The 26,670-nt window shown below is 33.0% G+C and overlaps 1 protein-coding gene across 41 annotated transcripts in view; it reads right to left on the bottom strand.

Annotated features, from left to right (window-relative positions):
* LOC141395239 (CUGBP Elav-like family member 1-B) overlaps positions 1-26,670 on the bottom strand; it is a 569,810-nt gene that overhangs the window by 154,291 nt on the left and 388,849 nt on the right. For 24 of the 41 annotated variants that reach the window (XM_073970846.1, XM_073970860.1, XM_073970859.1 and 21 more), the window contains one exon: positions 12,289-13,295. The exons of 14 other annotated variants lie outside the window; for them this stretch is intronic. In XM_073970846.1, coding sequence (XP_073826947.1) covers positions 12,289-13,072 — 784 coding nt within the window. In that variant the 5' untranslated portion in view covers positions 13,073-13,295. Of the gene's footprint in view, positions 1-12,288; positions 13,312-15,855; positions 16,023-26,670 lie in introns of those variants that run through there. 3 more of the 41 variants (XM_073970862.1, XM_073970840.1, XM_073970847.1) reach the window with 2 other exon arrangements.

Here is a 26,670-nt window from a genome sequence, read left to right as displayed (position 1 = left end):
CGTAGGGGACGGAAGATACCAAGGAACGGTCCTGACCGGTTTTATCATGGCAAAGCCCAGGATTTATCTTGGTCCCTCTTTCATCTCAAGTGGACACTGACCTCCCCGCGGTGTCACCTGGGGAACTGCCTTTAACACCCGTTAAAGGTAGTGAGCTAACATGTGCCGCGCGTTCACCCATAAGAACGTTAAAAACTTGGGTTTGGGCGTCGGGTTAGTAACCCTCCCCTAGAAAAAACAGCCTACTATGAAAAAACGAAAGAAAAGAAAAACAAACCCCTCTAAAGTTGACGAACCCCGCAAACGTTTTAAGGACCATGATCTGCGAATCTGCACCTGGAATGTTCGCACTCTTTATAGAGAAGGAGCAGTCTTCGCAGACTGGTAGACGTACTTGAAAAGTACAAGGCCATTCGTACAGGAAATACGATGGATTGGGAAAGGCGTCACAACAACACCTAAAGGTATTATAGCTTCCATGACGTAAAGCATGAGTTTGGTTGCGGATTCGTAGTTAGTCGGAGACTAAAACATCTGGTATCCAGCTTCACCCCAGTGAATGAAAGACTTGCTGCAATGCGAATAAAAGCTAAATTCTTCAACATCAGCTTTATTTGCGTTCATGCTCCCACTGAAGAAAAGGACGAACAGACCAAAGATATATTTTACGAGCGCTTAGAAGAAACATATGACCGTTGTCCTGCCCATGACATTAAAATCATTCTAGGCGATTTTAATGCCAAAATTGGAAATTCAGTCGGGAAATTCAGTCTCCACAGTGAAACATGTAACAATGGTATGAGGCTGATAGACTTTGCAGCTGCAAAAAACATGGTAGTTAGCAGTACCAGATTTAATCATGTCGATATTCATAAGGGCACCTGGCTGTCGCCAGATCAAAGAACAAGAAATCAAATTGATCATGTTGTGATAGATGGAAGACATTTATCGAGCGTGTTGGATGTACGATCGTTCCGAGGCGCAAATATTGAATCGGACCACTACCTTGTTGCAGCAAAGGTACGCACCCGCTTAAACGTAGAAAACAAAGTACGAACAGACACAACACGAAAGTTAGACATCGGTAAGCTGCAATCACAACAGATAGCCACAGCATATTCCACTCAACTAGCCCAATTGCTTAAGCAAAGCACTCCTCATCCCGATAACATATCAGCGCAATCGCAAATCACTGCCCACTCCATGCAAACAGCCGCAAAATCCATACTTGGATACCAGAGACCTCCACCAAGGAATCCATGGTATGATCTGGAGTGTCGTGCTGCCACCGAAGAGAAAAATGCGGCATATGGGGCTACTTTACCATCCGTAGCAACGCGTAGCGTACGAGAGAGATACAGGGAGAAAAGGAGAGAGGAGAAACGTCTTTTACGCAGGAAAAAGAGAGAGATGGAAAAGCGGGAGTGTGAAAAAATCGAGATGTACAGGAGCCAGAATGAAGTCCGAAAATTCTACCAAAGAGTCAAGCATCAAACTGATGGCTTTGGTACAGGTACATCCTCCTGTAGAGACCAGCAAGGTAATTTGGTAACTGATACAGATAGTGTACTCAGGATATGGAAAGAACATTTTTCAAAACTGTTGGTATCCAATAGCAGCGAAGACGACGAAGATACCACAGTCCCAATCCCAGAAGATGGTATTGAATGTATACCGCCCAGCCAAGATGAGGTAAAAACAGCAATCAACCGGCTGAAGAATAATAAGGCAGCAGGAGCCGATGGCATACCAGCCGAGCTGTTTAAAACCGGAGGCGACGCGCTGATAAGTTGTATGCATCAGCTAGTTAGCACCATCTGGCAGGAAGAACGCGTACCCGACGATTGGAACCTGAGCATCATGTGCCCCGTCCACAAGAAGGGAGATATAGGGGCATAAGTCTACTCCCTATTGCCTACAAGATCGTGTCAGGGATATTGTGCGAACGACTAAAGCCTATGGTCAACGAGATAATTGGACCATACCAATGCGGCTTTAGACCTGGCAAGTCCACCATTGACCAGATATTTACCCTGCGGCAAATCCTGGAGAAGACCCAAGAGATGCAGATCGAAACCTACCACCTTTTTGTCGATTATAAAGCAGCCTTCGACAGCCCGCTGCGTTCAAAGGTTTTCCAGGCCATGTCTGAATTTGGTATCCCCGCAAAGCTCATCCGGCTTTGTAAAATGACTTTAACTGACACGAGGTCCTCAGTTAAAATAGAAAAGAACCTCTCCGAAGAGTTTGGTACCAAAAGAGGTTTCAGACAAGGAGACAACCTTTCGTGTGACCTCTTCAACATCCTGCTAGAAAAGGTTATACGAGAGGCAAACGTCAAAAGAAGTGGCACGATCTATTCCAATAGTCACATGTTACTTGCTTATGCTGATGATATAGACATCATGGGCCGATCTGTAAAAGAAGTAACTGATACCTTTATGAAGGTCGAAGGAGAATCTGCTAAAGTGGGTTTGGCGGTAAACGGTGAGAAGACCAACTTGATGGTGTCGATGCGTAATGCGTCCATAGAGATCGGACCAACTGTTGAAGTTGGTTCTTATAATTTTGAGGTAGTAAAAGACTTCGTATACCTCGGCACCTCCGTAAACACAACAAACGACATCAGTTATGAAATAAAAAGAAGAATTGTATTGGCCAACAGATGCTACTTTGGTTTAAGTAAGCAGTTTAAAAACAAAGCCACATCTCGTCAAACAAAAATAACGCTCTACAAAACACTGATACTACCCGTGCTGATGTATGGCTCCGAAGCCTTGCGCAAGAGCTTGGTGTGTTTGAGAGAAAAATTCTTCGAAAGATCTACGGACCAATTTGCGTTGACGGTGAATATCGACGTCGCATGAACCACGAACTGTATCTGCTATACAACGACATCAATATTGTTAAACGTATCAAGATGCAGCGATTGCGTTGGCTAGGCCATATCATAAGAATGAGCGATGATGAACCCGCTAAAAAGGCGTATAAATACGGACCGCTTGGCGGTGCACGCAGAATTGGCAGGCCAAGGAATAGATGGCGCAAACAAGTGGATGATGAGATGAAAAGGCGCGATATTCCAGAGTGCGAAGCAACAAGTAGAGAGAATTGGAGATCTTTTCTTAGTTCGGCCTATGGAACAAATGTTCTGTAATGGGCCAGCTAAGTAAGTAAATTATTCACTTGTTTGAATAAATTTTTATTAATCCACATTTGTGGTTAATAAATAAATTATGCCATATACTTTATTTTATGCTTAATATTGGATGGTCCTAAAAGGTTGAACACTCCCTGCAATTGATCAAATGTCAAGTTTTTTCCTTCGACACATATCAAATTCATGCATACATACATACATACAATGTGTGATGTTCAATCATAGCTTCATCAGAGACACAAAACAATCACACACGCACCAACACATTGGCATATGTATTGTTTTTAACACATACATATACAAACTTTTCAATTGCAATACAAATTGTGTTCATGTATTCGATTCACATATTTCTGACATGTTGTTCTGACTCCTCCGGAACATGTGATTTAGTCCCCAATGAGAACAAAAATTTAATTTTGTCGCGACACCATAACAAAACATACAGAATATTTAATCAATTGTTTTAGGCCTATCGGCTGATGGTCGATCGTCCGTCCATAACATAATATGGACAATATTACACTCATACAAATAAACAAACATATTTATTGATGTACCAAACATAAAATTCATATTGAATTTGAGAATGTGGGAGTGTATGTTTATTGTTCTATGAAATCCAAACATGTCTCCTCAGAGGAAAATCACACACACATACATAGACTGTAAAAATATAATGCAAAAGGACTTTCATATTTTATTGTATTGTTCAGAGGAGAGAATGAGTATAGCCAATATTATCAATGCTATGGTAAGAATAATATTTGCATTTGATATGGTGAGTGCTTGATATGGCTCCTTTATTTGCTTTTATTGTGCAGTATAAAATTTATTTAATAAAAATCAAATTTAGTACTACTTTATTTGAATATGTGAATATATAAAATTTTGCACATGTGAATGTGATTTTATGGGGCATGGAATATGACATGTAAGTTTTATATAATACGTATAATTTCACAGCATGTTTTAAAACTGAATAGAACGAATTATTAAACTTTGATGAAATGGCATTTTGTAATTATTTTAATATTTCTAATAGACTTCCGGGCTTTGTTATGAAAGGCATCGCACTCAATATGCCTCTATTTCCCCTGCTAATTATTCACTTTATTTAATGATATTACGTAACCTTCGCTATTAAAATTGTCAATGTGTTTATTAGTCTTTAATTTGCTTAAACAGGGTGTTTTTTTATTAAATTGGCTGAAATTAACATTGCGCTGTTTAATGAAGTAAATATTTGTCTACATTTAACTCGTTTGCTACTCTATATAGTAGCAATAGCAATTAGAGATGGAAGATAGTATATGTCCCTTAATGAAAGTTGTTCCATAGCAGACAGGGATACATATTAATCCATTGGCATGTGGCAATGTTTCATGACTAAAATAATATCTGTTCCAGAACCTGCACGAAGCTATTAATTTTTACTACGATAACATTTGTTCCTTTATGTTATCGAAAAAACAAAAATAAAAATTAGTAGATTTTTGCAGTTCTGGAACAGACCAATACTGTACCCCTATGAAATGATGTGTAGAAAGTATTTCCTTGATTTGTGATAATAGCTGGAAACATTTGTTTTTTAATTTCGGGCTACTTACAGAAGTTGTATTTAGAAATATCAAGTGAGTTTTTTTCTTACCTGAAAATAAATAAAAAATTCAAATTTAGATTATTTAATTCAAAATATTTGTTTTTAAAAATTATAATTTATTACTCAAATGGATTCTGAAAGATTTACGGTAATTCCAAGAGTAAAATACCAAAGTGTCTGTTCCTCTTTGGGGGTTTAGGAACTTTTTTGAGACACACAAAGAGGAGAATCATTTATTTGTATTAAAAAATTTATTTTTTGATAAAACAATTGCTATCAACGTTTTAAAGGGGAAATTCTGATCATTGGAGTGGAGACGAAAATAAATATTTTCCCCTCTTAAAAACTTATACATGTATGTCTACTCAGTTGTTAGTAGATAAGACTATGATGATAAACATTCAAAACCAGGGTTTAAAAGCCAGCATCTAAAAACATTAGCATTAGCTGTACACTTCAACTGCTACACACTATTGACACACACACCGAACGCAAATTTTTTTTGGTACATTTTTGCTTATTTCGTTTTCTACGCCTAATCTTTTTTTCGTAAGGCATAATCGACAACCACGCTACGTATTTAGCAGTCGGCTGACCATTCGTCGCAGCGAATTAGCAACCGAGGGCGTTTTTAGTGATTAGGGTTGTCAACGCAGTAAAAATAAAAAATATATTTTGAACGGCTTCACCAAAAATTCACATGTCCTTTGAACGAAAAAGTGGAATTAATTATATCGTGATTTTTCATGCATTACACTGGTAACCCTGATCTCAAAAACAATTGTTTGCTGAAAACTTGGCTAAGCCGTTGAAGCTTTGTTGCTTATTCTCTTTTCTGATATGCGTTGATCATGCGTGCTGCAAAATATGAGTATGCGTGTACGATGCTTTTTTATTATAGCAACAATATCAAATAGCATCAGCATCACAAGCAATATTTTTGTGAAATTTTTTGCCGTTGTTCATTGTTGCTAAACATATTTCGAAGAATTTTTAGCAGGCAAAGCTGCAAATATTCGGTGCTTTTCTAATATGGCGTTTGCATTTTAAAACCTTTTCAAAACAGGTACACCCTTCTCTCATACTGTGAACTAGAGTTGGGCAATATAGTTTCTGGAACGGATCGATCTTTCTAGTTCCTTTTGCTAAAATCTCCTCTCCCGCAAACCCATACCTGGAATAAGGCAAGGTAAATACAACAGGAGATTTTTACGTATTGTCGTGCTCTATTTCGGACTTTTTATTAACTGATCTCTGCTCTGTGTGCAGTTTGGTGCGTCAAATATCTAAACTCGACCGACAATACATATAAAGGAGCTTTATTTAAATCATTTAAATCATCAATTTGCAACATTTATATCAGGGCCGAATTCCGTCACATATTCCGAATTTCTTCCAAATTGGACAAATACATAGCGTATGCATATGAGCTATGTAGATTAGGGCGACCCACAAAAAACATTTTTTAAAGAATTTCCATTTTTTTCCATTTGTTCGAAAAACCTTATATATGACATTCTATGGCGATCCGTTAATTTTAACCCGATCTTGGTTTTCATAGTAATATATTTGAAGCCAAAGGTGCATTTTCAGGAAAATTCTCAAAATGCTGCATTTATGGTCCAATCGATGAAAAGGCGTACAGAAATAAGGGGCCAAACGGAAATGAAAATGGACCCCAATTTTTGGGGTGTTTTTTTTTCATTTTGAAAAGTGGCCTCAATACAGAAAGATCCCAAACTAGGAAATTTGGAACCAAAAAATATTACATTTATGCCCCAAAATTTAATTGGGACAAAAATGCATTTATTTATTCACTTAAATTTGGGGTGTAAATGAAGAATTAAATTTGAGCTGTATTTGCAAAAAGGATTTTTAAAGATGTTCATACAATAGTTTGTAATAACTAACGGATTGATGGCTATACTTTTTTATAGTTTTGAGTATGTTCCAGTACTGCAAAAATATACTTATTTTTACTATTTTTTCGATATCATAAAGGAAAATTTGTTATCGTGGTAAAAAATAGTAGCTTCTTGCAGGTTCTGGACCAGGAATTTTAACTCCATTTTTTCTATGTCTGTTTGAATTGAATATATATTAAAAAAATTTGGAAAAAACAAAGTTCTTGTAAAAATCTGCAAATATTTTTAAAATCAAAAGCTTTTCAAAAAAATTGCAAATAATTTTACAAAAATGAAAAGCGCCGCAGGCAAACACATTTTTGAACAAACCGCGCGGTTTAACAAAAAAAACGTTTTCACAGTTTTTCAAAAAAAATTACAAATTGCGAAATATTTTTGACAAATCGCGCGAATTTTTACAAAAATATTTTCACAATTTTAGAAAATACGAAGTTTTTCTAAAAATTGTATTTAATTTTATCAATCCGAAAAACACCAATCAGAATATCTTTGGAAAAATCGCGCTATTTTTTAAATATTTAGAGTTAAGCTTGATTATCGAAATTTTTTGCAAGTGAAAAAGGAAAGCCAAGGACTCGAACCCACACAGCCACCAAATTATGTGACCGGTTTCGCTCTTAGTTGTGCAGCTCTTCAGACATATCGACTGTGGACTGGCTTATCTGTCCTAAAACTTTTCGTTTTTCAAATGCAAATGTGTTTTTATACATTCACGGATATTTGGCCGTTGAATTGTATTTCTTCATACCAAACGCTTTTTTTGCGCTGCGTGATAACATTTTTTCATATGTTTTCAAGGACGTGGGTTCAAATTCCATCGGGGCGTAGCCTGTTTTTTATTTTTTGAAATGTTGACTGTTAGGGCGAATATCATTTCTAATGATTTAATATTTTTCCAATTTAAATAATTAGTATACTCTTGTATAGGAAATGTCTTAACCGAATATCGTAGTCGGGTAAAATTTCTCCGAATTGCTACTGACAAATTCATATATGAATTAATTTTTAAATTCCTTTATGAAACTTATATTCTAACTTCTTCTTCTCTGAAATGTATAACTGTTCTTTGATCAATAGAAAATAATGGAAAATTTCGAAAAGATTTTCACAATTTTTTGTTGGATTCTGTAGGAAAAAGATTTTTTGGGTCGTCCTAATGTACATAAATACATGTATATAGCGTGTTTGGTGCATTGAATACCTCAAATCAGCCGAGGTTACAATATATAAATCAAAAGTAACCATGGGTCTATCTCGTTTCCTGTTGCATGTTACATGCAAATGCCCAAAGGCATAATACACCTTACCACGGTATGGTATAGGGTATAATTACAGATTATTTAATTCAATGGTTGTGCGAAAAGCTTGTAAAACCTCAAAATTGGGAAGTGCTAAGTACTGCAAAATTAGCAAGACACACATGGCTGAATCGACACCAAACTGTTTCCAACAGATATAATAATTTTGCAAGTTTTTCAATAATAAAAGAATTAGAGGTCTTCTCATAGAGACCAATAGGTCTCATCATAGGAGACCAATGGATCATCTCAAAGAAGACCTATAAATCTTCTTCCATAGAAATCCGGAAGATCCTCTCACAGAAGGTGTTCAGACCAAATTTCATTTCAAATTTCTGCATTTTATGAACGCCTTTCATAAAGCAAAAAAAAAATACTGTTTTTTTTCTGAGAGATTGAAAAAAAACATTTTTGGCGAGTTGTTGTTTTTGTTATTATTGACTAACAACCCAACCACACACCTCCAACCAAACCACAAACAAATTTTGCTGCTTTTTATTAATTAATGCTTTTATTTTGTATTATTGTAATTTACTGCTTCTTCAAATTGATTTTCCCTGTAGTTGTTTCGTCTTGTGAACATAGCAGAACAATACGAACCATATGTACATATGTACAGGTTGAGTCTATCAGCACTAGGGTGAAATATTAGATGTTGCCTTTATATTAAAGAAATTAAAAATTTTTAGTTGCGAACTATACAGCCAAACACTTTGTTTTTTTCGGAAACAAGCGCACTGTAGTAGTTTGGTTTGTCAGTTAACTAACAACAAAAGCTTTGTTTCTTTACTTTTTAATGGTAAAAGTGGTAAAAGAGAAAACAGTCAAATTGCTTTCTCATGAACATTTTTACCAGAAAAGTAAAGGAACGAAAAAATGGTAGCTCTGGTAGCAATGTCAAGAAGAAACATACAAATCAATTTTTTTCTTTTATTTCACAGTTTTTAATTTTGTTTTGTCAGCGTTTGCCTTTTTCTTCTGTTTTTCGTTCATTTTGTTCTTCATTGTGAGATAATCGTCAAACAAATGTCGAATAATCAGTTCTACCATTTTTTACCTGCAGAAATGTGTCGGGTAGCCTGTGGTAGAAGAGAAAGGCATATGTGCTCTCTCTCACTCTCTTAAAAATTGCTGCCAGTTTTACCACTTTTTGGGGTTAAGGAACGCTTTCCAGGTTAAAAAGGGTAAAATGGTAACCTCAGGTAAGTAAAGGAACACAGCTAAAATTGTTGCGACATACAGTGGTAGTTTAGGTATGTCGTTGTGGTGTGGCTTGTTGATAGTCTCCATGTGATGGTGAGACGATGGTGGGGGTTGTGTTGTGGTTTGTTGATACATTGTCAATACGATGGTGAGACGACGAGACCATTCAAAAGAAAACGAGAACAAAGTTGAGAGCATTTACCAAACAAGAGAGGATATATGAGAGCAAATAGTGGAATATAGGGAAAAATAGGAAAGTGATTTTGCATCTCATGGAAATCTTACATATTTTTGAAAAAAATAGTGAAAAAATAGTATGTGAGGTACAAATTCTTGAAATATTTTTTCTGTGTAGGTGATCTATAGGTCTTTTCATAGAAGATATATAGATAGGTCTTCTCATAGGAGACCAATATATCATCTCATAGATGATTATAAAAGATTTATAGGTATTTATAGGTCTGAGTCGTTCTGGCTATGTGTGGCCGTCGCTCCGTCTGTCCACCTAAACTTTGTTATAGCGCTACAGGTCACAATTTTATTTGGATTGTCACCAAATTTTGGGTGTTGATGGGTGTCACGGAGGGGAAGAAGCCTTTTTGTTTTTTTTTTTTTATAGTCGGATAATATTTAGGGATCGGAATGGGCAAAAATCTTACTTACTTATTTTTCTTTTCTTTTGTTTTTCATTGTAGGCTGCTTTTTCTAGGGGAGGGTTAATAACCTGGCGCTCAAACCCAAGTTTTTAACGTTCTTATGGGTGAACGTGCGGCACATGTTAGCTCACTACCTTTAACGGGTGTTAAAGACAGCTCCCCAGGTGACACCGCGGGGAGGTCAGGGTTCACTTAAGATGAGAGAGGGACCAAGATAAATCCTCGACTTTGCCATGTTAAAGCCGGTCAGGACCGTTCCTTGGTATCTCTCATCCCCTACGTCAAAAACCGGGCAAAAACCTTATTGGGACAAAAAGTAAGTGATATACCAAAAGCAAAACCTGACAATGAAAGTAGAAAATAACACCTTTCTAACGATGTAAAGTAGGTTGTCGTAGGTGGTCAAACAACGAATATATCACGATAGTCTCAAGTAAAACCCAACTTTTCATCTTTGCGATTTTCATTACAATGACGGATATCACAGCTTTGGTTGGGGACTTTTAAAAAGCAAAGCCTGACTATAGAAGTAGAAAATCCCTTCTTTACAATGATGCGTAGGTGACCAAATAACGGAGATATCGCAATTGTCGGTAATGCATCCGTTTTTCAATTTTTTTGTAATCACGCTGCACGTTGTAATTTTGATAGGATCGTCACGAAATTTTGGTGGTTAATATGGCTCGGATAATATTCAAGAGTCCGAATGTGGACAAAAATATCTCCGAATATCTCCGCTTTTATTTGTCGTATTCTAAAACGAAAGCCCTTCAATGGATGAGGAAAATTTCACCTCACATCCCACTTTCCCATTTTTTTGGTTGGTTGCATGCGTTTCAACAATGAAGACATTCTGAGCTTTAAAATGTTCCCAATTGCATTACTATAATTGGTGAAATGCTTGTGATTTTGAAAAAGACGCTGGGATATCCCAATTCCCATTTTCTGGAATTTTATTTCCATGTCAGATTTTTCTGTATTTGTTGGATATAGTCCAAGGAGAGAGCTTGGTAATGAAACAAAACTATTTGAGCTTTAAATTGATACAAAATGTGGCAAAATTAATGACTTTTTCTCAAAAAAATCCAATTAAACAAAAATATCGAATTTCTCATTAAAATATTCTAACCCAGACATCAAATGAAATTCATGTTTTAATTTCCCGAAAGCAAAACCAACAACCCTTGCCGATATCCTTAGTTAACATTCAAAGCTTTAGTGAAAAAGGTATTTTCACTCATTAAGCTTGTTTTGTTTTTGTTGCTACTCTCTACAAGCCACTCACAGGACCATAATACATGCTATTGACAACACCGTTGCTAATTTAAAGCAAAAATGTACCTACAAAGATACATACACATGTGTGTACAGACGTATGTATGTTCCTCTGTATTCCCAGCAAACCAAATGTCGGATGTCCGACATATCGAAACAATTTCGGAAGCAAAATCGTTCAGATTTCGTATCGATTTCTATACGATTTTTCGTAGGGGAATTCGTTCATATTTCGTTCCGATTTCGGAGAAAATGTCGGAAGTAAATTTCCCTTCGAATTTGCTAATGTTTTTCTTCCGATTTCGTTACGAATTCGGATCGATATGTCGGAAACAAATTTCCCTTCGCACAACAACCACCTTTTATATATATCTAACAAGCAACATTTTAGTTTGTTGTCGAAAAACAAAATGGTTGGTTATAAAATTCGCATATACAGTTTTTAAATATTTTAAATATAAATGCAACATATAATAATCAAGCTAGTGCTGATAGACTCAACATATTCGTGCACAAAGTTTACATTGTTCTACTATAATTACAAAATGATAACAACAGTGAAAATCATTAAGATATCTAAATTATAATGAAATTATAATCTTCCAATAAAAAACATAACAAAGAAAATTTATAAATAAAAAAGAGGCATCAGAGAAAAATTTTTTCCTTCGATAATCATACGAAATTATTCCAAAATCGTTCAGAAATCTTTACGAAAGTTCGGAAGGTACATCAGATTTGTATACGACATTATTCCGAAATCGTTCAGAAATCTGTACGAAAATTCGGAGGAAAAAAATCGAATTCCGAATTTCCCAAGGATTTTCTTCCGATTTCGTTGCGAATTCTGACCGAAATCGATTCGATTTCGCTCCGACATTTCGTTCCGAATTTATGTCAACCACTTCATACAACTTTCGTTAAGATATCGTTACGATTTCGGATCAGATATCGGACGTAAGGTCCGAAATTTGTTCCGATTTCGTTACGATATCGGTACGATTGGTTTGCTGGGTTGTTTTAATTCAGGTGTCATATACACAAGTATTTGTGTCCACTACCATGTGTTTGTGTTTGTTTACCTACTCTCCGCTGTACGAGAGGGAGGACTTGATGTCCATATAATTTGCTTCAGTTCATAAGAGTTAATGTTGTTGTTACTAATTACCTGGAACTAAATACGGGGCTGGATTTGGTGCCGGTTGCCAATATGTTGGTGTTATCGATGGATACAATTGCTGTTGATGATTCTGTAGAGGTGGTGGTGGTGCCGAATGCTGGCTTGTAGAATGGCTCTGTTGTTGGTGCTGCTGACGATGCTGAGAATGATGATGATGGCCATTTGTGGTTGTACCTTGAAGGCTTGGAGGTGAGTTGGTATTGGATGTATTGGTTGATTTGTTTGTTGCTATTGTGGTTATCGAGGAGGTATGTTGTTCAGGCAGGCATACTGCAGACGAAGATGACGACAATGAGGAAGAAACGGAATAAGAGGTTGATGTTGTTGATGATGATGTGGCCATTATTGAATTTGTAGAATTTGAGGATAATGTTAATGCAGTTCCATTGTTGTTGTTGATGCTGTTGTTGTTGCAAATTCCATTATTGTTGCTACTGCTGTTGCCGCTGCTGCTGTAGACCATTGTGGATGTTAGGCTTTTATTGTTGAGCAGGAGGTTGCTTTCGTTAACATTTCCGTTTCCGTTATAGGCAATGGCGGCTGAACTAATGCTTTTACCATTGCTAAAATTGTTCTTGTTGGTATTGTTGTTGTTGTTGCTGGAATTGATTATGCTAATATGATCATGGTTGCTGCTGTTGTTGTTGGTGCTACTGCTGTTATTGTTGTGGTTAGTTGTAGTGTAATTTGCATTATTTACTGCCAAACATTGTCCAGCTGTATTGCATTTACTTGACGCCATTGAATAATCCACTAAATTGTGATTTTTCATTTTATGTGTGTGCGGGTGTGGAAACAATGTGTGTTGTTGTATTTTTTTAATTTTACTCTTTTGGTTTTATATTGCTGCTATTTAGTTGATTTTTTTATTTCCACTTTGTAGTTTTATTTCCGTTTTTGTTTTTATTTTTGTTTTAATGTTTTTTGATTGGAAAAAATTATTTCTAATTATAGTCTGTATTTTTCATTACAGTCCATAGCGCTTTTGATTTAATCTAAATTAAAATAAAACTTTGTTAAATTGTTTTATTTTGCCATGACATTAAATTTTCACCAGTTTCCGAACAAATTCCATGTGAATTGTGTGTATATTTGATAATTATGCACATATATAATTAGAATTGAATTAAAAAGAGTGTTTGAGTGTGTGTGTGTGGCTGAATTTGTTTGCGTGCTATTGACTGATTGACATTGAATAGGGTGTTTATATTTTTATTACTATTATTATTACTGTTAATTTTATTATAATTTTTTATTATTAATATAATTATTATTAATATTTTTATTATAAGTTTTATTTTTAATAAACTTTTATTATTATTATTATTATTACTATTATTATTATTATTATTATTATTATTATTATTATTATTATTATTATTATTATTATTATTATTATTATTATTATTATTATTATTATTATTATTATTATTATTATTATTATTATTATTATTATTATTATTATTATTATTATTAATATTATTATTATTATTACTATTATTATTATTATTATTATTATTATTATTATTATTATTATTATTATTATTATTATTATTATTATTATTATTATTATTATTATTATTATTATTATTATTATTACTATTATTATTACTGTTAATTTTATTCTTATTTTTTATTTTTAATAAAATATTATTACTATTACCATTATTTTTTTATTATTAATATAAATATTATTAATATTTTTATTATAATTTTTAATAAAATATTATTATTATTATTGTTATAATAATTATTGTTACTTTTATTATTATTTTTTTTATTATTAAAAAATTATTATTAATATTTTAATTATAATTTTTATTTTTAATAAAATATTATTATTATTATTATTATTATTTTTATTATTATTATTATTATTATTTTTATTATTATTATTATTATTATTATTATTATTATTATTATTATTATTATTATTATTATTATTATTATTATTATTATTATTATTATTATTATTATTATTATTATTATTATTATTATTATTATTATTATTGTTATTATTATTATTATTATTATTATTATTATTATTATTATTATTATTATTATTATTATTATTATTATTATTATTATTATTATTATTACTATTATTACCATTATTTTTTATTATTAATATAATTATTAATATTTTTATTATATGTTTTATTTTTAATAAACTATTATTATTATTACTACTATTATTATTATTAATTTTATTATTATTATTTTTATTATTATTATTACTGATTATTTTATTATTATTTTTTATTTTTAATAAACTATAATTATTATTAATATTTTTATTATAATTTTTTAATAAACTATTATTATTACTGTTAATTTTTTTTTGATCTTTATTTTATTAATAAAATTATTATTATTAATATTTTAATTATAATTTTTATTTTTAATAAAATATTATTATTATTATTATTATTATTATTATTATATTTTATTAAAAATAAAAAATAATAATAAAATAATCAGTAATAATAATAGTAATAATAATAAAAATAATAATAATAAAATTAACAGTAATAATAATAGTAATAATAATAATAGTTTATTAAAAATAAAACTTATTATTATTATTACTATTACTATTATTATTATTATTATTATTATTATTATTACTATTATTATTACTGTTAATTTTATTATTATTTTTTATTATTCATAAAATTATTATTAATTATTATTATTATTACTACTATTATTATTATTAATTTTATTATTATTATTTTTATTATTATTATTACTGATTATTTTATTATTATTTTTTATTTTTAATAAACTATAATTATTATTAATATTTTTATTATAATTTTTTAATAAACTATTATTATTACTGTTAATTTTTTTTTGATCTTTATTTTATTAATAAAATTATTATTATTAATATTTTAATTATAATTTTTATTTTTAATAAAATATTATTATTATTATTATTATTATTATTATTATATTTTATTAAAAATAAAAAATAATAATAAAATAATCAGTAATAATAATAGTAATAATAATAAAAATAATAATAATAAAATTAACAGTAATAATAATAGTTTATTAAAAATAAAACTTATTATTATTATTACTATTACTATTATTATTATTATTATTATTATTATTATTATTATTATTATTACTATTATTATTACTGTTAATTTTATTATTATTTTTTATTATTCATAAAATTATTATTAATATTTTTATTATAATTTTTATTTTTAATAAAATATTATTTTTATTATTTGTAATAAATTATTATTATTACTGTTAATTTTATTATTATTTTATTATTATTATTATTATTATTATTATTATTATTATTATTATTATTATTATTATTATTATTATTATTATTATTATTATTATATTAAGTACAATCCCTAAACAATTCCAGACTGGGAGTATGTTTTGATGCTTCATTTTTTTCGATCACCCCAATATAGATTACACTCTTTTGAATTTCATAATGTTGTACTTGTGTAAATTTTCATAATTAGAAAAAATATCACAAAACAAAAATTGAAAAAAAAAAATTAAAAATTATTTTTTCACCTCGTGATGTTGTATGTTTTTAGATATACAAGTACGTATGTATGTATTTTGATTTTATTTTTTCAATTTTTGTTTAAAGTATCACTTTTCATGTCTATGCGATATTCACTTGCCGCAATGAAAAACATGTTTATATTAAATAGTAAATTTTAGAATATTTCGTGTAGCTGTGAATAATAATAGATTTAATAATTGGGCATACTATACGCCCTTACTATTTCTATTAACACATGCAAAGTGTTCTAGGGCTTAGTTTCTTCATTTTTCTTTTTCCTTATTTTAATATTTAAAATTTGTCAAAATTCTTTTTATAATTGTAAAGAAATGATTTGTTTGTCTATTTTTTACGATAGTTTCTTATTTTTTGTGTTTGACAGTCAATCAAGGATCGTATTTCAATTTTTATGTTTAAATGGACAGATGTCAATCAAGCTGTTATGTGAACATGTGGATGCATTCAACATTGTATTGAACATTGACATATTTCAACATAGTTTTTAAACATTTGTACAATGTGTAAATATTCATTATTTTTCTCGACCTTCCTGTGGTGTACATTTAAACATTTGTCACATTATTTGTAGAACATTAATAAGTTATGCATACATACATATGAACGTGGTATGTATTTTTGGCAGAACTAAAAAAAAAGGATTATTTTAGACAAAAAATTGTAATCGATATCTTAGGGCGGTGGGGGCAAATTTTCGTATATTTTTATAATTAGAAAATCCATATAGACTTTCACAAACTCAAGAGAAAATGTAAGGTATATCCAATTTTTGTCCCTTGAAATATTTTCTTTGTCCAAATTTGTTTAGTTTGTTGCTATGTTAACGAATTTTCTATATTTAAATAAAACATTTCACAGTCTTTTATTGAAACCATTTAATTTTTTAGTCCATATTATTGGTAGGCTTTTATTAAGTCTGACGCCAAAATACTGAGACGGCTATTCAAGGTTAATATGTATTTAGCTTATGTGAACTCAGCCGACGAGTTAAAAAATTCACATAATTGTGTGAAATTATGTTAAAAAATATTTATTTCTATTTTTGAAAATGTTAACAAAGATAGCCAGTATTTGTACAATTTATACCTTAAAATGGGTTTAAATTGGTTGAGAAGAAATTTATTGTTATTTAGATGTAATCTGAGGTCTATGCAGATAATTTTCGACAGAGGATCAAAGAAGATATGTTAACCTATAGAGAGAATTATCTGGAAGGACATTTTTTACCCAGTCCATAAGTGGAATTTTGAATCTATTTATTTAGTTAACAAAAATTGGTAGAAATAAAATGAAAATTTTTATTAATTTTTTCGTTTAGAGTTAAGCTTGATGATCGGAAATTTTTTGCATGTTGAAAAGGAAAGCCAAGGACTCGAACCCACACAGTCCTTAAAATGGGTTTAAATTGGTTGAGAAGAAATTTATTGTTATTTAGAGGTGAACGGAGGTCTACGCAGATAACTTTAGACAGAAGATCAAAGAAAATATGCTAACCTATAGAGAGAAATATCTGAAAGGAAATTGTCCACCCTGAATCTATTTTTTAGTTAACAAAAATTGGTAGAAATAAAATGAAATTTTTTATTAATTTTCTCGTTTAGAGTTAAGCTTGATGATCGGAAATTTTTTGCAAGTTGAAAAGGAAAGCCAAGGTCTCGAACCCACACAGTCACCAAATTACGTTACCTGGTTTCGCTGTTAGTTGAGCAGCTCTTCAGACGTATCGACTGTGGAATGGCTTCTCTGTCCTAGAACTTTTCGTTTTTCAAATGCAAATGTGTTTTATACAGAGAAGCCATTCCGCAGTCGATACGTCTGAAGAGCTGCTCAACTAACAGCGAAACCAGGTAACGTAATTTGGTGACTGTGTGGGTTCGAGACCTTGGCTTTCCTTTTCAACTTGAAAAAATTGCCGATCATCAAGCTTAACTCTAAACGAGAAAATTAATAAAATTAGCTAAAAAATACGTTGGTTCTATTTTTAGAACATTTAGAATTTGTTTTCATTTCAACACACTTTTGATTTTATTTCACTTTGCTCTCGGTTGGATTTGACCATCCGAAATTCTGATTTGTGGCCGAACACACTACACACTGTGCTACGCATCCGAAGATTAAGGGTTGTTAAAATGCTGGCATGTGCGCCACCAACTGTTTTTATATTGTTAACATAAAACTCGCGTGCGGACGGTGAGCGTTGAACACACAACCCTAGGATTTGTAGTCGGACACGCTTTGTGCCACTGTACTCATTACTTAGTAAGTAGTCTTGTTATATGTGGGACAAAATTTGTTTTTTATTTTAAATCTTGGAAACACATCTGAGTGTTTCATCCACGAACAAATTCTTTAAAAGTTAGGACTGTTTGGATTCGGCGATATGAATGTGGTCACATATCAGCGTGGGAGCCGCACCCCTACTAATTATCGGACATATGTTTGAATACACTGTGCAACATTTTTAATGTGATCTTGTGCAAACAATTCGAACTGAGGATTTTTTGAAAGTACAGACCCAAACGACAAGAAACCCTAGTTGGGTTTTGTTGTGTCAGATCCAGCTCGGATTTTATGACCCCATCTAAACATGGTTAAATATTGAGTTTTTAAAGAAATTCGGGGCTATATCTCTGAAACCAATGCGAATCTTCTTCTGACCTCTGAAGCAAATTTGTAGATAAGGTCGAGAATAAAATATTTGGAGAAATAATGAACTCGAAAAATTACATTTATTGCCACAAATTTCAAAATATGTGCAAAAATTCCACAATTTTTATACATTTCGCACCGTATCCCCAAAACCGTTAATTTTTTCTAAATATTTTCTTTTGGAAAAATATTCCCTGGAATGTAATACATAACTCTTCAGAAGATGTCATTGTTGTCAAATGCCGTTGTTTTCAGTACATTTTTCAACGACGATTTAATAAAAATGGCAATAATGTAGTGAAATTCGAAATGCGAGAATAAACTGTTGATGTGAACTGTGTTTGAAATACGTGTTGTAAAAGATATGATGCAAAATACCGCTGAAACAACATGAAGTAAGCATTTTAGAGTTTCAGAAGGTTCTAAAGAATTGTTGAGAACTTTATTTGGAAGATTTTTGCAAAAGGTTACTTGGTTCAACTCCCAATAGTTTAGCCGATACTGACCAGAATTTCAGCAATTATGTAAAATGTTCTATATTTTATAGATTTTGATGCCCTAAATGGAGTTTTTATTATGTGTTTTTTTCAAAAGTTATACTAGTTATACTAGTTAAGGGCTACAATATTGCCAAAGACAGCAAGGTCAAATTCCTATTCGTTTCTGAGATAAAGGCCTGATAAATGCAAAAAAGTATATATTTAGGCCGGTTTAGATGAGGACATAAAATCCGAACTGGATCTGACAGGACAAAACCCTTCTAGGGTTTTTGTAGTCTAAACATGCACTTTCAAAAAATGCATACTCCAAGTTGTTTGCATTTTCAGTGTTGCATAGTGATATTAAACTATCAGTATATGGCACACGCTTTTCTGAGTTCCCGAGAGGCTCTACCCATTTTTAAAGGCAAACACGAGAAGTATTTTTACCCTCAGCGTTTATGCTAACAAGGGTATATACAATTTAATAAGTTAGATCCCAAACATTTTTTGGAGAAATCCGCTTCAGACAATTTGGAGTCCATTTAGCAATGTCCGTCCGTCTGCCTGTTTGGAGGGCACGATAACTCTCGAAGGAATTAACCTATGTGGTCCAAATTTTGGCATTCGTAATAAAACTTCTCTATAAAGTGGTGTCTTAAGTAACGCCGTTCGGACTCGGCGATAAACTGCAGGTCCCATATCATTGATTTAATAAGAATCGGGGTGCACTCATTTATATGAGAGAAGTCTCCCTTGTCCCGTATGGGATGTTTGTGGAACAATTATTAATATTTTGTCCAAACTTAGTTTAAGTTCGAAGATGGGCCATATCGGTACACTTCCTCGCTTACCTCTCCCAACAAATTTTGCGTACGACAACTCTCAAAGGCACTAACCGTTTTGGCCCATACCAGACATACGTAAAGTTCGAATACAAACTCCAATTCGATCCAAATTATGAGATGGGCCATCTGTCCGCTCCTTTGGGTATCTCCACCACAACAGTTCAAAACTTTCCATAAAATGGTGCGCAGGATAACTCTTGAAGGCAGTAACCGATTTGCTCCACATTTTGCATATCGTAATATTAGAAAAAAATCGAAGATGGTCCTCTTCTTTCGGTACCTCCCCAACAAAAGGTTCCCTAGAATGGCACGCACGATATTTCATAAACGGAGCAACCGATTTGGCCCAAAACTTTGGATATCGAAATATTGTGCCAAAACTTAGTTTATGTTCAAAAGTACACCCTATTTGTCCACTGCTTAAGCCTTAAGGTACCACAAAAAATGTTCAATTTTTTTTAAGTGCCGTTAAGGGTCCTTTGGTACTTCCCCTACAAAAGTTCGAAAATGTTTGGAACATTTGTGGGCACGATAACTCTTGAAGGTAGTAACCGATTTGGTCCATACTTTGTACATCGTGAAATTTCTACCAGGCTTAAATGAGGTTCCAATATGGACTCAATGGGTCCATTCCTTCGGAAAAGTTCAGTTTAGGACCTGCTCTCAAATCGCTTTGTTTTTTGTTGTAGCAACTTGTATTCTCTGTCAATTACGACAGTAAAAGTTTTTTCAGGGGCAAGTCCATACTTCCTTAGAAAATAGCCTGATGAAAAAACACCGTTTGTAGTGTTTGGAGCGCAAAATATCTCTCGAACGGATCTGCCAATTCGGTCGAAAATGTGGCCTTTGTAATATTTTGCGAAAACTTAGTTTAAGTTCGAAGATAAGCCATATCGGTCCACTCTTTCAGGTACCTCCCCCCAAACAGTTCAAACATATGTGGAGTGACCGATTTGGTCCATACTTTACACATCCTAATATATCTACTAGATATATATCAAGTTCGAATATGGACTATATTTGTCCACTCCTTCGTGTACCTCCCACACAAATTTTTGGATAAATTCACTTTAAGACCCGCTCTCGAATCACTTTGCTTTTTATTGAAGCAACTTGCATTCGCTGACTCAATTATGACAGTAAAAGTTTTTTCAGGGGCAGGTCCACGCTTCTTGATAAAACTGCCCGAAAGTTGCAAAAAACCCCTATGGCACCATATGTAGTGGCTGGAGAGCTCGAACCGAATACTGCGTTCGTCCACACTTGGGATATTGTAATATTTCTTCGAATATTAGATGAAATTCGAAGGTGGTGCTTATAGGTCCACTCCTTCCGGTACCTCCCCCAAAAAAGTTCGAAAATATTCGCTAAAATGGTACGCGCGATATGTCATAGACGGAACAACCGATTTGGTCCAGACATTGAATCCTTAAATATTGTCGAAACTTAGTTTATGTTTAAATTTGGGTCCTATCTGGGTCCTATCACACATGTTCAACATTTTTGTGTGGTTAACGGTCTGTTCGAGGATCCTTTAGACAGTTACCAAAGGTTTTCCTAGTGGCCCTGTTTACAGCGATATTATGTTTTTCGTAAGCTAGTATGGAAAAAAGCACTATATATCGATAACTCCGCAAATATTTGAGCTTTAATCCTATCCATATTTTTGTCGGTTCATACGCTCAAAATTTTGAAAAATACATAAGTTTTTTTTTGGGGAAAGAAGTATTTCAATCCACACAGGCTGAGGGTATATCTCTGTCGGCAAAGCCGACTGATACTTTATTACTTGTTCGTGGGCAAGTCCATGTTTCCTTATATAATGGTGGGCGCGACATCTATCGAGAGAAATGACTCCCAAAATAAAACCTACTTCCAAAATGGACTATGTCGGTCCATTCCTTTAGGAACCTCCCCCGCAAAACTTTTGAACTTTAATCCAAAACCATATTTTTGTCGGCAAGTTTATACGCTCAAAATTCTGAAAACCCATAAATAGATATTTTTTTTTGAGATAGATGTGTTTCAATTCACACAGGCTGAGGGTATATCTGAGGGCAATACTTTTTTACCTGTTTTTTTCTTACATTTGAAAAATAAATAATTTTTAATGCACAATGAAGCTATTGTTTTGTTAGTCAATATGGTTAAAGCTTTACCGTTGACATGTAATGACCCCCCAATAAACTGTTTGCCCAGTTAGGCGTTTTTTATGGTTACCAAAAATTGTATGGTTTTGTTTGTAGTGTTATGTTTGGATGTTTGTCTATAGGCGGTTTCAAAAAATCTTTTCAGTGTTTGTCACTGTTTGTTTGCACTTTCTCCCTTTCTATAGGTTTTTTGTTTTCATCAATCGAAACCTAAATATTAGGTACTACTTTCCTTAAAAGCAAACAAATTGTGTTTCCGGTTTTTTCAACAATTTTATATTATTGAAGAAATGTTGGAAACAAGTAAATGATGTGAAATATTTTTAATAAATTTGTATTCCATATTTAAAGAAATATGTATGAAAAATCATAAACATTCATCAACTCAACACAATTCACTTTATTTTGCCTCGGCCATTAATAATAAATTTTATTGCAATTTTCACATTATTAATATTTACATAAATTGAGAATAATGTTCGCGTTTGAAGAACATTTTTCTTCTTCCTCTCTTTTTCGTGTCGAACATTTTCAAAATGTAATTATTAAATGTCATAAAAATTAATAGTTTTCATAACTTTTATGTGGTCTACTATGCATTGTGCTGTGCAGCAACAAACAAAGCGGCAAAAATATAATTTCAATATGTTTAACAAAAGCAACATCACAAACACTACTCATATGTTGTATGTTGATATTTTCGCATAAAAGTGGAATTTTTATGTTGAACAATTTTAATGGACTGTAGATTGTTGAAAAAGTGAAATTCTAGAGCACGGTAAAGATCGAAGGTTTTTATTAAAATCCTAGCAACGATACAAAGACAAAGCTTACAATTCTTGTAGAAAAGACTTACATGGCAATTTTATATTGGATTTGCCAATCCCTAAGTACGTTCGATAACCTCTTTTCAATCAACATTAACTATACGCATTGTAAACTGTTTGTACACTCCATAAAATCAAAACATAAACAAATATGTATTTAAATAACCATATTTTCCTATTTGTGTTGCCCATTAATCTACAGGAAATATTTGAAATTCAGTTTAGATATTTAGCAGTATATAAATAAATGTTCCCACAAAAAATCAAATACCTGCAGTTTTTTTCATTCAAATTTAAATGGCCACAAAAATATTCTATGTTTTTCTTTGGAAATTTTATGACTTAAATTTTATTTGATTTTGATTTAGTAGAGCATGGCATCGTTGTTGACTGAATGTTACTGAATGATGATTGCCTGATTTTTGCAGCATTTGAAATTCATTGAGTTGAGCTACGACGACAATGTGTGTGTCTGTCTGTGTGTGCGTTTGGAACACGTCATTAAGTCGTCTCTTCTCAACCTATGAATGTATGTACATATGCATAAAAATCGCACAAATGGAAAAAATGCGTATTTTCATACAATTTTTGAATATTTGATGAGCTGTTGACACTCTTACTCCGTTGCCGTTTTCCGCTTGCCAAACATATGATGTTTACTTTTATTATTTGTTCTGTTGGCAAGGTTCGTTTGGTTGCGTTTTTTTTTCTCCCGTTTAAAAGCCAACATTTGCAATATGACAACAAGTAAGAAGGGCGTAAAAATCGGCCGGGCCGAACTTGTTATACCCTCCAGCACGAACTTTATTGAAGTAAATATGAACTATTACAGCAATCTCGGTTTGAAAATGTCCACAATAAATTTCTGATGGCAATTTTTATACCCCCAACAAAGACCATTTCGGTGGGGATATTGAGGCCATAACCTTCAAAATACCGAAAATAGGGAGTTCCGCTCTATGGGGGCAATGTTAAGACGTTGAACTATAACGACAAATTTCAGGTCGAACGTTTTATATCCACAACGAAGACTACATGCCAAATGGCAGCCATTTCAGTGGTACATTAAGGCTAAAACCTTGAAAATCCCGAAAACAGGAGGTCCCGTTTTATGGGGGCTATATGAAGAAGTTTACCGACTAATTTAAGGTGGAAAGCTTTATACCCACAACGACGACTAAATACCAAATTTCAGCAATTTCGGGGTGATATTGAGGCCTCAACCTTCAAAATACCGAAAATCGGAAGGTACCGTTCTATGGGGACTATCTGAAAACGTGGGCCTATACCGACAAATTTCAGTTGGAAAGTTTTGTACCCACAAAGAAGACAAAGCACCAAAGTCCTGCCATTTCAGTAGTATATTGAGGCCAAAACCTTGAAAATCCCGAAAATCGGGAGGTACCGTTCTATGCTGGGTACATGAAGATGTTGACCTATATCGAATAATTTAGGTTGGAAAGTTTTACACCCACAACGTCGACTAAATACCAACTTCCAGCCATTTCAGTAGAATACTGAGGCAAAAACCTTGAAAATCTCGAAAATCAGGAGGTACCGGGCTATATGAAGACGTGGGGACCTAAACTGACAAATTTCAAGTGCAAAGTTGTATACCCCCAATGAAGTATAAAAATAAAATTTCACCCATTTTGGTGAGATAATGAGGATAAATCCTTCAAAATACGGAAAATCGGGAGGTACCGTTCTATGGGTGCTATATGAATATTGGTCTTCACTGAGATGACGTCTTAGATTCTGTGGGTAGACCTATTGATCTTCTAAGAGAAGAGCTATTGCTCTTCTAAGAAAAGACTACTTGGTCTTCCTTGAGAAGACCTATTGGTCTTCTAAGAAAAAACTAATTGGACTTTTTTGAGAGGAGAGAAAAACCTGTTGGTCTTCTACGAGATGACTTCTTGGTCGTTTATAAGAAGACTACGAGAAGATCTCTTGGTCTTCTATGAGAAGATCTACTGGCATTCCTTGAGAAGGCTTATTGTTTTTCCTTAAGAAGACCTAGTCGTCTCCTATGAAAATACATATTGGTCTTATATGAGACGACCTATTAGTCTGGTATGAGAAGTCCTATTGGTCTTCCTTGAGAAGACCTAGTTGCCTTCCATGAGAAGACCTAGTTGCCTTCCATGAGAAGACCTAGTGGTTATCTTCTATGAGAAGACCTGTTGGTTCTCCCAAATAAGACCTATTGGTATTCTAGGGAAAGAAAATCTGTTGGTATTTAATGTGTATACCTGTTGTCCTTATATGAGACGACATATTGGTCTGCGTTGAGAAGGTCTATTGGTCATCCTAGATAATACCTAATGGGCATCTTAGATAAGTCCTATTGGTCTTCCTTGAGAAGACCTAGTGGCCTTTTATGAAAAGACCTTTTGTTCTGCTATGAGAAGTCCTAGTGGTCTTCAATGAGATGTCCTGGTAGTCTTCAATGAGAAGACTTATTGTTCTTCTATGAGAAGAGCAGTAAGTCTTCCAGGAAAAGATCTATTGTTATTCTCTGAGAAGACCTATTGATCTTTTATGAGAAGACATACTGATTAGATGACCTGATAGGATCAGTTTGCCTTCCATGAGAATACCTGTACATCTTCTGTTAAAATATCCCTTCTCAATAAGTCGTATTTAGATAGAATCTTCTAGGAAAAACCATGTTAGTTTTCTATGAGAAAAGCTTATGGTGTAGACAAGCTGACCCGATGTTCTGTATCCAGATTCCAGCAGCCATCTGCAGCCTTTTATCTTGACATCGTTGGACTAACAAATTGCTGGGTCAAAAATTCCTACGCAAGTGTAAAAAAAAATTTCATATCTTATACAGAACCACCGCCCAATCATCAGGCGCCTTTACCTCCGGTAAAAATTTCCAAAGGATCCTCGAACAGACCTTTAACCGCACAAAAATGTTGAACATTTGTGTAGGTGATACCCCAAGGAATGGATCGATAGGGGGCACTTTTGAACATAAACTAAGTTTGGACAAACTATTTGGAGATCCAAAGTTTGGTCCAAATCGCTTGCTCCGTTTATGAGATATCGCACGTACCAGTTTAGCGAATATTTTTGAATTTTTGTGAAGGAGGTACCTGAACCACTCCATAAGTACTAAATTCAAAATGTATTTAATATTCGAAGAAGTATTACGATATGCAAGGTGTGGACCAACGCAGTATTCGCTAAAATATAACCTTAAAACCTGTTATAATTTTGTGCAAAATATTACGACTGAGAAATTTTGGATCGAATTTGTTTATCCATTGGAGAGTTATCGTGCGCTGCCTCCACTACAGATGGCGCTTTATCCGTTTTTTACAACTTTCGGGTTATTTTTTCAGGAAGTATGAACTTGCCCCTGAAAAAACACATGCCGTCGTAAAGTGGGAGACGAATACAAGTTGTAACAAGAAAAATCAAAACGATCTGAGGGGAAGTCTTAAACTACACTTTTCAGAAAATTTGTGTGGGTGGGGGGTACCGAAAGGAGTGGACCGATATAGTCCATATTTGAACTTGATCTATGTCTGGTAGAAATATTACGATGTGCAAAGTATGGATCAAATTGGTAAGTCCCTTCGGGAGTTATTGTGCGCATAATTTTTGCGAAAAATTTTTAACTTTTGTTGGGAAGGTACCCAAAGCAGTGGACCGATATGGTCCATCTTGGAATTAAAACTAAGTTTGGAAAAAACATTACGAAAACCAAATTTTGGACCAAATCGGTTAATCCGTTCGAAAGTTATCTGTGACACCTAAAGCTACTCGTGGATTTTAAAATAATTTTTAGCCCACGTTCAAAGACTAGTGGATTTTTAAAAATATTTTTAGTCC

Source organism: Musca autumnalis, unplaced genomic scaffold, assembly GCF_047663935.1.
Source record: "Musca autumnalis isolate F117 unplaced genomic scaffold, ASM4766393v1 scaffold_2, whole genome shotgun sequence".
Lineage (NCBI taxonomy): Eukaryota > Metazoa > Arthropoda > Insecta > Diptera > Muscidae > Musca > Musca autumnalis.
This window is presented reverse-complemented; position numbering and strand designations above follow the sequence as displayed.